This window comes from Sinocyclocheilus rhinocerous, unplaced genomic scaffold, assembly GCF_001515625.1.
Source record: "Sinocyclocheilus rhinocerous isolate Xijiao unplaced genomic scaffold, SAMN03320098_v1.1 scaffold1234, whole genome shotgun sequence".
Classification (NCBI taxonomy): Eukaryota; Metazoa; Chordata; class Actinopteri; order Cypriniformes; family Cyprinidae; genus Sinocyclocheilus; species Sinocyclocheilus rhinocerous.
The window spans coordinates 870,050-881,402 of record NW_015656153.1 but is presented as its reverse complement, the minus strand read 5'-3'; the positions used below and the strand labels follow the sequence as shown (position 1 = coordinate 881,402).

Sequence of the window (11,353 nt, the reverse complement as noted above, 5' to 3'; positions counted from 1 at the left end):
TAACAGGTAAGTTTTTTGGGGTATGTAGCCTAGGCCTTTGGCCGTAGGGGATAATGTCACGGACAGCCGTCTAACGTCCTAGGGGCAACTCCCATGGCTATGGTAGAGTTGGTACTTAGTGCTCGCCATAGGTTTCTGGCATGCATTCCCCTCAGCATGGTGGCGTGGGTATATAATTCCCCATAGCGACCCCTAGAGAATGCAGTTCGAAGTTCCCTTGAAAGGGAACGTCTCAGGTTACTTATGTAACCATGGTTCCCTGACTAGGGAACGAGACACTGCATCCTCTAGGTTTCCTGCCTTGCTTCGGACGCTAGTGACGTCATGGGCTGTCGCCGGCCAACATGTTGTTGGTGTTTTTTGAATGTATGCTTCAGACACGGGTCATGACGAGGCATTCCCCATAGCGACCCCTAGAGGACGCAGTGTCTCGTTCCCTACTCAGGGAACCATGGCTACATAAGTAACCTGAGACGTTTTCTGTATTAGTTGTTGTTATGGTTCCTGCTGTTGACTACAGTCAGCGTATCTATTTGTGTTGTGGTGATGATGTTTAGCAGAGCTAGAGTTAATAATGGTCTGTCTGTTTGAATGGAAGTGATAACTGACGTATGAGCTGGTTGTCTGGTTCTCAAGGGCAATTGAGTGACATAAACAACTGAACATTATACTATCGTATATTAATGTGCAGCCATGCACTTATGTCTTATGAAACCATGACTTAGAGACAGTTCAGAGCTGTGCACGTGCATGAGTTTGTTTGTAATGAAAGGTGCAGTGATCTGTCACAAGGCATTAGGGTCACAGTGTTGAGCTTCTGGGATTTAAGCGGACACAATCAAACCAAATCTATGGCTACAGTCTACATTCATGGTTATATGAGTGAATGGTTGTGTTTGCAGATATACAGTGTTTTTACAAATAGACCTAGATGTTTTCCTCCAAAGATTGAAAAAATCTTTAAAATGCAAACACTCCCTAAAGCATTCATTTCCTACATTTAGTACTATTATTACTCTCCCTACAGGAGATGGTGCCGTCCCACTTGGCTACATCGCCCATAATTTCAGAGGGCTCTGCCCTAATGCAGGCCCAAGTTGGAAAAGGCACGTCCCGTCTGTCTCACTCTGGAAACGAAACCTCCATTCAAACCCTGGGATCCATGCAGGCCCATTGCGACAGTTCAATAATGAAGAAGAGAAGGAAGAGGAGGAGAAAATCTCAAGTAGACAGCATGAAGCGAGAGGACAACGGAGACTTTTCGGAAGACGAAGACATGTTTCCCATTGATATGAGTTCTGATGATGATACAGAGACTACAGGAAGCAGGTCAGAACAAACAGAAGATATGGAGAAAGTTTTTAATCTGATAAATATTATTCCACATGACTTTCATGCCATTCTAAACCTGTATGAGTTTTTTTGGAACACAAAAAGCAGACATTTTGAACAATATCCATGCCACTTTTTTCCATACCAGGGGCTGCCAAACATCAAAAATGAAAAGAAAAAAAAAAAACTACAGAAGTAGACCATATGGCTTTGCACATTCTAATTTAGCACATTGCAAATGGTTTTGAGACATGTAATATAATTAACGTATAATTGACATTTTTTGTGCTTTTTTGAATGTATGTGAACTTAAATGAGTTTTGAGTGCTGAGATGAATGGTGTTTTTTGAAGTATGACAGCCCCTGGTCACTGTTCACTTTCATTGTATTTGGGTAAATGGGGATAGTGGTCTTGCCAAGATCTCACACGGAATCTAAATCCCACTTTTCTGCGAGTTCAACTTGGCAGGAGCTGTGAAGCTTAACTTATTTCCTGTATAGAGCATAGAGAGCATGCACCATTTAGGACAGAACAGATGGTTCTGATAATGCAGAGAGATCCTCCTTCTCTTAACCCATTTGAAAACACTGCAAATTGTGTGATTGCAGTGGCATAATGTTTTTGCTGCAAGTTTGCTGGAATGAATCCGGTTGCAGTGGTCTTGTGATGTGGGCTGTGTCTGTTTGTTCACTCTTCGAATAAGCTCTGCAATGGAGAGAGAGAGGCTAAGTGGAGAAAAAGAGGTCGCCAGTCCTATTGCTGAAGTAAACAAGTGGCTCAAACAGCCCCTCCAATGTTTTTCCACGAAATTCATGAAACCATGCCAATTCTGGCTCCAGCTCGAGGGGAGTCCTTTGTCATGTTGGGCAATCTAGCATTACCCCCACATATCTAAGAAAAGAAATGATTTGCAATATAAACCAGTTTAACAACATAAACATCCTTTTTCCTTCTTTCACTCCCAGTGGACGACAATTTATGTATTTTATCTGTTCAATCTGGATAAGCAAGTTAATAGGTCAAACTTTTAGTGCACTACATGCTTTGCATTACCAAGAATCTGTTTCCCAGGTACCAGTAATAAATTTAAAAAGTGACGGTAAAGGCCACTGGCAAAACACTGTTCACAAGGCCAAAAAGAGTCAGCTGGGAATGAATCTAAACTCAAGAATGTGTTGCTCGGCAAAGCGGCAGTTTGAATCCAGCTCTTTAGAAACCCCACAATGCTCTCTGTCTTCCTGGAAGAATGAGCCTGTTGATGACAAGCACTGCTGATTATCCCTGGCTATATCTATACGCATGAAGTAAAAATGTACTTTAAATGTATACAATGTCTTACTCTTACCTTTTGCAGGTATATATACTTACGTATATGTTTGCCTATACTGTATGTGTTTTCAGAGCCATGTCACATGAGCTATTTGCTGAGCAGGTGAAAGGAACTAGCAGCACATACACACAGTCTGAAGGGAACTGGACTGCTGTTCAAAGGTATGCCACTTAAGACTCCTTACTTTCAGCCACTTAGTCAAGTCTCAGTCAATTATGAAAAACAAAGTCACAATTGCAAGATATAAAGTTGCAAAGTTGCAATAAAGAGAATGAACACACCATGTATAATATAATACTTAGCAAAATAGACAACAATGTACCACGACTAGTAGTTATTGTTTGCATTTCAAAGAAGAAAAAAAACAGAACTGTATTTGTGCCTGTCAGTTGAATTAAATATTCTAAACGAAACACTGCAGTGCCAGCAATTCAGTGAAAAGACAGTAAGAGATGTCTGTGAAGTGAACCCCACCCCCTGTGAAATCCAAAAACGTGTATGTCTGCATCATATTTTATTTGATTACACGTAAAATAAATATTCAGGCCAACAGGAATGTTTCTCACAACAGTAAATCCCAGGATATGCTGTATTGCTGACTGTAACCGAGACCGGACCGAAGGCCTTATCAATATAGATCGATCATCATCAGCAAACTGTTCCCACAGCTACAGTATGATGATTATACTGATATATCATAATACACACAATACATGCCAATACATTCGGCTGTGTTTATTTTACAACAGACTATTATGCTTATACTGTATATTATTTATTATTGTATATGTGAAATTCAAAATAATAGACATTTGAAAATAAATCATTGTTTTCTGACCCACAGCAAAGGGTTGGAGAAGATCTGCTCCTTACCCATTCCCACCAATTCAGGATTGTCCATTTCCTGCCCTCAACAAACAGCCATGTTTCAGTCCACACCCAGGTAACCACTGCTGCCGCTATAGAATGTAATTAAATTTGAAACAAAGCCATAACTTGTGGGTCAATATCACTGTAGGGTGCCTTTTGGTGTCCTGTACATAAATAACTCATTTGCCATAATAACTTAACAAAAAATGACTATGAAAGGGTGTGTTATATTAGGCTAAGTTTTTATATTCATAACAAAAGCATTACTTTGCTCTTGGATGGTGTTTTTTGAAGCATGTCAGCCCCTGGTCACTATTCACTTTCATTGTATGTGGGTAAATGGGGATAGTGGCCTTACCAAGATCTCACACTGAATCTAAATCCCACTTTTCTATGAGTTCAGCATCGCAGGAGCTGTGGAGCTTAATTTATTTCCTGTATATAGCATAGAGCATGCAACATTTAGGACAGAATAGATGGTTCTGATAATGCAGAGAGATCCTCCTTCTCTTAACCCATTTGAAAACACTGCAAATTGTGTGATTGCAGTGGCATAATGTTTTTGCTGCAAGTTTGCTGGAATGAATCCGGTTGCAGTGGTCTTGTGATGTGGGCTGTGTCTGTTTGTTCACTCTTCGAATAAGCTCTGCAATGGAGAGAGAGAGGCTAAGTAGAGAAAAAGAGGTCGCCAGTCCTATTGCTGAAGTAAACAAGTGGCTCAAACAGCCCCTCCAATGTTTTTCCACGAAATTCATGAAACCATGCCAATTCTGGCTCCAGCTCGAGGGGAGTCCTTTGTCATGTTGGGCAATCTAGCATTACCCCCACATATCTAAGAAAAGAAATGATTTGCAATATAAACCAGTTTAACAACATAAACATCCTTTTTCCTTCTTTCACTCCCAGTGGACGACAATTTATGTATTTTATCTGTTCAATCTGGATAAGCAAGTTAATAGGTCAAACTTTTAGTGCACTACATGCTTTGCATTACCAAGAATCTGTTTCCCAGGTACCAGTAATAAATTTAAAAAGTGACGGTAAAGGCCACTGGCAAAACACTGTTCACAAGGCCAAAAAGAGTCAGCTGGGAATGAATCTAAACTCAAGAATGTGTTGCTCGGCAAAGCAGCAGTTTGAATCCAGCTCTTTAGAAACCCCACAATGCTCTCTGTCTTCCTGGAAGAATGAGCCTGTTGATGACAAGCACTGCTGATTATCCCTGGCTATATCTATACGCATGAAGTAAAAATGTACTTTAAATGTATACAATGTCTTACTCTTACCTTTTGCAGGTATATATACTTACGTATATGTTTGCCTATACTGTATGTGTTTTCAGAGCCATGTCACATGAGCTATTTGCTGAGCAGGTGAAAGGAACTAGCAGCACATACACACAGTCTGAAGGGAACTGGACTGCTGTTCAAAGGTATGCCACTTAAGACTCCTTACTTTCAGCCACTTAGTCAAGTCTCAGTCAATTATGAAAAACAAAGTCACAATTGCAAGATATAAAGTTGCAAAGTTGCAATAAAGAGAATGAACACACCATGTATAATATAATACTTAGCAAAATAGACAACAATGTACCACGACTAGTAGTTATTGTTTGCATTTCAAAGAAGAAAAAAAACAGAACTGTATTTGTGCCTGTCAGTTGAATTAAATATTCTAAACGAAACACTGCAGTGCCAGCAATTCAGTGAAAAGACAGTAAGAGATGTCTGTGAAGTGAACCCCACCCCCTGTGAAATCCAAAAACGTGTATGTCTGCATCATATTTTATTTGATTACACGTAAAATAAATATTCAGGCCAACAGGAATGTTTCTCACAACAGTAAATCCCAGGATATGCTGTATTGCTGACTGTAACCGAGACCGGACCGAAGGCCTTATCAATATAGATCGATCATCATCAGCAAACTGTTCCCACAGCTACAGTATGATGATTATACTGATATATCATAATACACACAATACATGCCAATACATTCGGCTGTGTTTATTTTACAACAGACTATTATGCTTATACTGTATATTATTTATTATTGTATATGTGAAATTCAAAATAATAGACATTTGAAAATAAATCATTGTTTTCTGACCCACAGCAAAGGGTTGGAGAAGATCTGCTCCTTACCCATTCCCACCAATTCAGGATTGTCCATTTCCTGCCCTCAACAAACAGCCATGTTTCAGTCCACACCCAGGTAACCACTGCTGCCGCTATAGAATGTAATTAAATTTGAAACAAAGCCATAACTTGTGGGTCAATATCACTGTAGGGTGCCTTTTGGTGTCCTGTACATAAATAACTCATTTGCCATAATAACTTAACAAAAAATGACTATGAAAGGGTGTGTTATATTAGGCTAAGTTTTTATATTCATAACAAAAGCATTACTTTGCTCTTTAGATACATTTTCTAGATTTTTTTTAGTTTTGTGTAAGAGGATGCGTGTTATTTTGCTATGTCCCATGCACTGCTCATTCAATTTGAATGATAGTAGAATATTGTCAAATCATAGAATTAAAAAAAAATTTATCCTATTAACATTTTGTTGAATAAAAGATTACTCAATTTGAGTGTATTGATCATTTGGTAATAAAAACTATATTTTTATTTAATAAAAAAGAAGAGTTTGTCCATGTCTCTTGAATGGTTGTCCACCCTGTCGTATTGGGGAATCCGTCCCTTTCAGAAAAGGCCATCAACTTTAGTGACATCAGGACAACAGATTTTTTGTCTCTTCAGTGGCGGGAATTTCGAGATGGTCCTCACTGCAGAACACAAGATCCAGGGGGCGAGGTTGGATCCAGATCCAACTCCTCCCACCTTACATAAACCTAAACCTACCCGTCTCTACCCCCTGATCCCTAAACCCACCCATCTCCACCCCTAAACCTACCATCTCCACCCCCTAGATGTGGATCCAACCCCGCCCCCTGGATCTTTGTTCTGCAGTGAGGGGCTACTGGGAATTTCAACGGCTGAGGTGAATAAGCTGGTGACTTTTCAGTTGACAAATTTTCTTCGTCTGAGTTTGCCAAAGCTAAACATGTCCACCCTGTCGGCATAAAATATGCCAGAAGTGATTAGAATACAGTATTTTCAAAATATGTAAGTTTAAATATACCAAATTCTCTTCAACAACCAGACTAAATATTTAGCTAGTCACAGTTTGTTGTAAGCTAATATGCTAATTGAAGTTCAAAATGTCCACCCTATCGGCCATTTAGACTCAATAGAGTGGACATAAACATGACAGGGTGGACATAGCATTCATTTGTAGTTAATATTGCTAAAAACTCAAATGAATGGGGGGTATATCAATGTGATTGAGGATGTAATTATATTATTTATTATTTTGCAATGAAAACGTATTTAACAGTAATATATATTTCCACGACAGGGTGGACATATCTTATGGTTTATGCTTCAAATAATGGCCCATAATTATCTAAAAAAATGTGTGGGAGCTCAGCTAATATGTTTCTATAGTACTTGAGTGTCTACTATTTATGATATGACAAAGCGAATGGGACATTAAAACCAAAATTTTTGAGTATTTTGAGGGTTGAAAGGCACTCTATGGTGATATTGACCCTTGTATTAAAAAGCCTTACATTTCTCTAGTGTATTGTCCAATTTAAAGATTTTTCCTCTTTGTCGAGCATATAATTCAGTTTTGCAGGACAAGGAATTAAAAGTTGAAGGCATTGTTCCTAGCTTATTTCACAACAGCTGTATAAATACAAATCTACAGTTAATCCAAATGTTTCTCAATGTCTTTCATTCTTCCCTACAGCAGCCCAAATGGCTCCTTGTCATCTACACCCAAGAGTGACTCTGAATTGCTGGCCAGTCAGAGGAGCGGAGGGAAACCGGACAACCCTGAGATGCTTTGGACATGGGGAGAGCTGCCTCATGCTGCCAAGGTACAATAATCACTAGACATGCCACATAACAACAACAAATTAACAAATGTGAAGCGGCTAACTCTACATCTTTCTCTTTCCACAGCCGTCATTCCTGCAGCCCATGTCGGAGCCCATGGTGGTGACCCCAAGATCAATCCCACCGTCTGAAAGCACACACTTCAGAGCCATCACTGGGGAAGGGATGGTGGAGTCTCACGGCGGTGATGTGTATGTGCCTGATCTCAGGGTTGAAGAGGCAACATCTGCCGCTGCTGTAGATGTGGAGGCCATCAGTGCAGCCGCCCATCTTTTCACAGACCTAGAAGAGGAGCGGCACAGCCCTGGAGCTCATGCCATTAGCAAGACAGATTCTCCATCCAAGAGAAAAGGTAGAGAGTATTAAGGCTCTAAAAATGCCTTTTTATGATAAAGTTACAAAGCAAAACGTATTTGGCTAAAACATATAATGCCGCACTACATCAATTCCTAGACAAAAGGAGCCGGCACCTGGGATCAGATGGAGTATACCTGGATGACATCACAGAATTGGAGCCTGAGGTGGCAGCCTTGTACTTTCCAAAGAGGTAAATTTTCACTTGGTCATTTATGATCCAGGTGTAATGTAAGTATTTTAAATGATTTTTAATTGTCAAAATTGTTTTGTGTTGTTCAGTGATGGAGCAACTTCTGTGAGAGGTGGGGCAGATTCGAGAAGTGCCAATCAGTCCCCTCAGTCAGTAGGCAGCAGTGGAATGGACAGTGGGGTGGACAGCTTTTCTGACCAGTTAGGAGACTTGCCTCATATTGCCATCTCTCTATGTGGAGGACTGACAGAAAACAGAGAGATCACTAGAGGTGAAAGGACAAGTTGTGATGTACCTGTAAACTACTAGTAAAAAGTTTGGGGTTGGTAATATTTTTTAATGTTTTAAAAGAAAGAAGCTCATTTATTTGATAAAAAAAATACAGTAAAAACAGTAAAATTGTTAAATATTATTGCAATTAAAAATAAGTTTTTAATTGTTTTATATTTTAAAAAGTAATTTGATGTAAAATGTCATTACTGTCACCTTTGAACAATTTTTTGTCAACTTTAAACTTGGTGAATTACTTTTCACCAGGTATGCATTCAACCTTACTGACCCCAAACCTTTCAATGGTAGTGTAAAATAATGTATTTTCAGTGGCTGTTCTGTTATTCTGTAGGCTCTGTGAGAGGCAGGGCATAGAGGAACTACAATAATGTACAGTATTTGAAAAATAATGTGTTTTTTGAACATTAAAGCATGTCAGCATATTCTGTTACACCAAATACACAAAATAATGATCTTTAAAATAGCATCACCCCTTTAATATCCTGTTTTTTTCTAGATTTCATTAGCTAGGGAAGTAAATATAGAGTTTTTACAATCTTTCATTCACAGAGGAATTTGAGGAACGAGCAATATCTTATCAGGAGTTTGCAGATAATCCATCTATCATTGATGATCCCAACCTGGTCGTAAAGATTGGCACGAAGTATGTCACACATCCTGCCACATAAAAACATTTACATAATGTCATCAAAATGTTGTCAAAATACTCCTAAACTTACAATTAAGTATTTTATTACATTTGTCAATTATTTCACACATTTTGTTCTCTCCACGGAGGTATTATAATTGGATCACAGCCGCTCCTATCGTACTAGCCGTGCAGGTTTTCCAGAAGACCTTGCCAAAGGTAAGGACTGCATAAACAACACACACATACATAAAGGTCTTTAGGTATTCAACAATGACAATGTGACCTTATAGTAGTTTAAATAAAGCTTAACATTTGAGCTAGTTAATATCAAAGTTAACCATTGATTGCCCAGTGATGTACATGTACTGTATGTAGGTGACTTAACTTTATTTCTGTTAACATAATAAGAAAGCACAATTCTTTTTTTATATTTAAAATAGAAAATATACAATTTAAAATGACTTGAATTATAATTCATTCTATTAATTCTAAATAAAGTTAAATGATTTAATTCAAAAATATTTACAATTAAATACAATGATTTTAAATTAAACTAATAACTTAATTACTTTTTGAGGGTTGGATTCATGTGCCCCCTGCAGGTGGATTACAACAAAGAAAATGTTTATTTGGAAACATCATTGTCCGTCATATACAGTTAAAAAAATACTGTACTCCACTGGATGTGTCTCACTTTTGAATATTTATAATAATTTGGACACCTTTGCTTATTTAGGTTTTTATTTAAAAGTCAGCACTACCTCAGTACTAACCAAATGAATAGCACAGTTTAAATAGGTAAATGATGAAATACTTCACAGTGGTAGAAAATACCATTTTGTTTCTGTATTGTTTGTCTTCTCAAGTGTTCTACAAGTGTTTCATGGCTTTTTAAAGACCTTGTGTATTCTACACCCCGGCTCTCAGGGCACTCCAGGGCATTTAAATTGGTCTCTTCCCTCCTCCCTGTTTTTCTTCTTCTTTTTTGTTTTTAATTGATCTCCCCTCATCCCATCCCATTGTGCGCCATTGCGCTTAGTATTCCTGTCTGAGTTACGTCTACTCTGCTCTTGGTTTCTTCACATACTGTTTTCCTAGCGTGTTGGGCTCTAGTCCTGTACGTCTTTGTGAATTTGTGTTGATTTATTAGCTGCATGTTTGTTCAGTCACAGTCATCCTGTCATTTAGTTTTTGAGTTTTGAGTATCAGGGGCTCTGTGCGTTTGCTCCAGGCCACAGTGGAGAACATCATGAAGGAGAAGATGCCCAAGAAAGGAGGACGCTGGTGGTTTTCATGGCGGGGCAGAAACAACAACTCCAAATCGGTATATTTGCATTATTGCATATAGGAAATAATTGTGAATTGAATTAAGGGTGTGAAATGATACCAGATTTATCACAAGACTTTTTGACTTGGCAGGTTTGCAAATATTATATATGCAAAAAAAAAAACATGCAAATGAGTTACTGTCATTCCTACTGCAACAGGAATCAGCATCTGACCAGATTGAAGGTGGAGAGGATTCTATAAGAACAGCATCTGTGAGCAGGTACCTAATGTTTCATATTTAGAAAAACACAACATGTTCTGGCTAATAGATTAAAGGGTCATATTCTGCATTTTCTTAGCATATTTCAGCTGAAGTACAGTTGTATAAAAAAAACACCAAATACAAGAGTAGAGACAGAAGAGTCGCTTCCACATTCCTCTATGCCTAGCAAAGGCGTAGCAAAATAGTTTCGTAAAAATAGTAGTTCTGTTCGTAAGTACCACCAAGTCGTAAGTATGTGTAACAGCAGCAGCTCTGGACATGTGACCATAAGCGCAAATCTTATCGGTTTGTCAGTTTTATACGCAGTGCAGTGGAAAAGAGATTTTTTTTTTGCCTCTCCATAAAAAACTGTTGCATTGACAGCATGCAAATCAGTCTGTACAGACACATTAATAGCCATTCATTCAAATTATAATGTTGATCGCACCAAATATTTGCACTGGACATTCATATCAGTCTTTAGACAAGGTCTCTCGCATCCAAAAGTTGTTATTAAGGTTTACACTAACATGTTACACCATCTCTCAGGTCTTTAGAATTAAACAGACCTAGGGCCAGTTACTAACAGCTTGTGCCAGCCCAAACTGTCTTTTGGCATTAAAATAGTACTGTCAGGGTTTACTAAAAGCATGCAGTGAAGAATTAGTGCTGAAAAGGCATGGACACAGTTATTTTTGTGCCTAACCTTATTGAATATGCATTTGTAGGAGTTTCTCTTTCAGGCGCAAAATTTATGGGAGAGTATTCAAATGAATCACGCAACGAGTTTTACTAACGTTTGCGCTCGTCAAATTACTGGTATTTGCGCCATTATTTAACGCCCCAAAAAAAGCATGT

At 38.5% G+C, this 11,353-nt stretch overlaps 1 protein-coding gene across 1 annotated transcript in view; it reads left to right on the top strand.

Annotated features, from left to right (window-relative positions):
* The window catches only part of LOC107719498 (phosphatidate phosphatase LPIN1-like), a gene marked incomplete at its 3' end in the record, with an annotated part of 31,033 nt that overhangs the window by 14,227 nt on the left and 5,453 nt on the right, over window positions 1-11,353 (top strand). Inside the window, exons 4-17 of the mRNA XM_016526917.1 lie at window positions 1,028-1,329; window positions 2,735-2,824; window positions 3,508-3,606; window positions 4,178-4,238; window positions 4,829-4,965; window positions 5,649-5,747; window positions 7,347-7,476; window positions 7,562-7,847; window positions 7,949-8,042; window positions 8,132-8,313; window positions 8,883-8,976; window positions 9,111-9,180; window positions 10,196-10,288; window positions 10,452-10,509. Coding sequence (XP_016382403.1) covers window positions 1,028-1,329; window positions 2,735-2,824; window positions 3,508-3,606; window positions 4,178-4,238; window positions 4,829-4,965; window positions 5,649-5,747; window positions 7,347-7,476; window positions 7,562-7,847; window positions 7,949-8,042; window positions 8,132-8,313; window positions 8,883-8,976; window positions 9,111-9,180; window positions 10,196-10,288; window positions 10,452-10,509 — 1,795 coding nt within the window. The remainder of the gene's footprint in view (window positions 1-1,027; window positions 1,330-2,734; window positions 2,825-3,507; window positions 3,607-4,177; window positions 4,239-4,828; window positions 4,966-5,648; window positions 5,748-7,346; window positions 7,477-7,561; window positions 7,848-7,948; window positions 8,043-8,131; window positions 8,314-8,882; window positions 8,977-9,110; window positions 9,181-10,195; window positions 10,289-10,451; window positions 10,510-11,353) is intronic.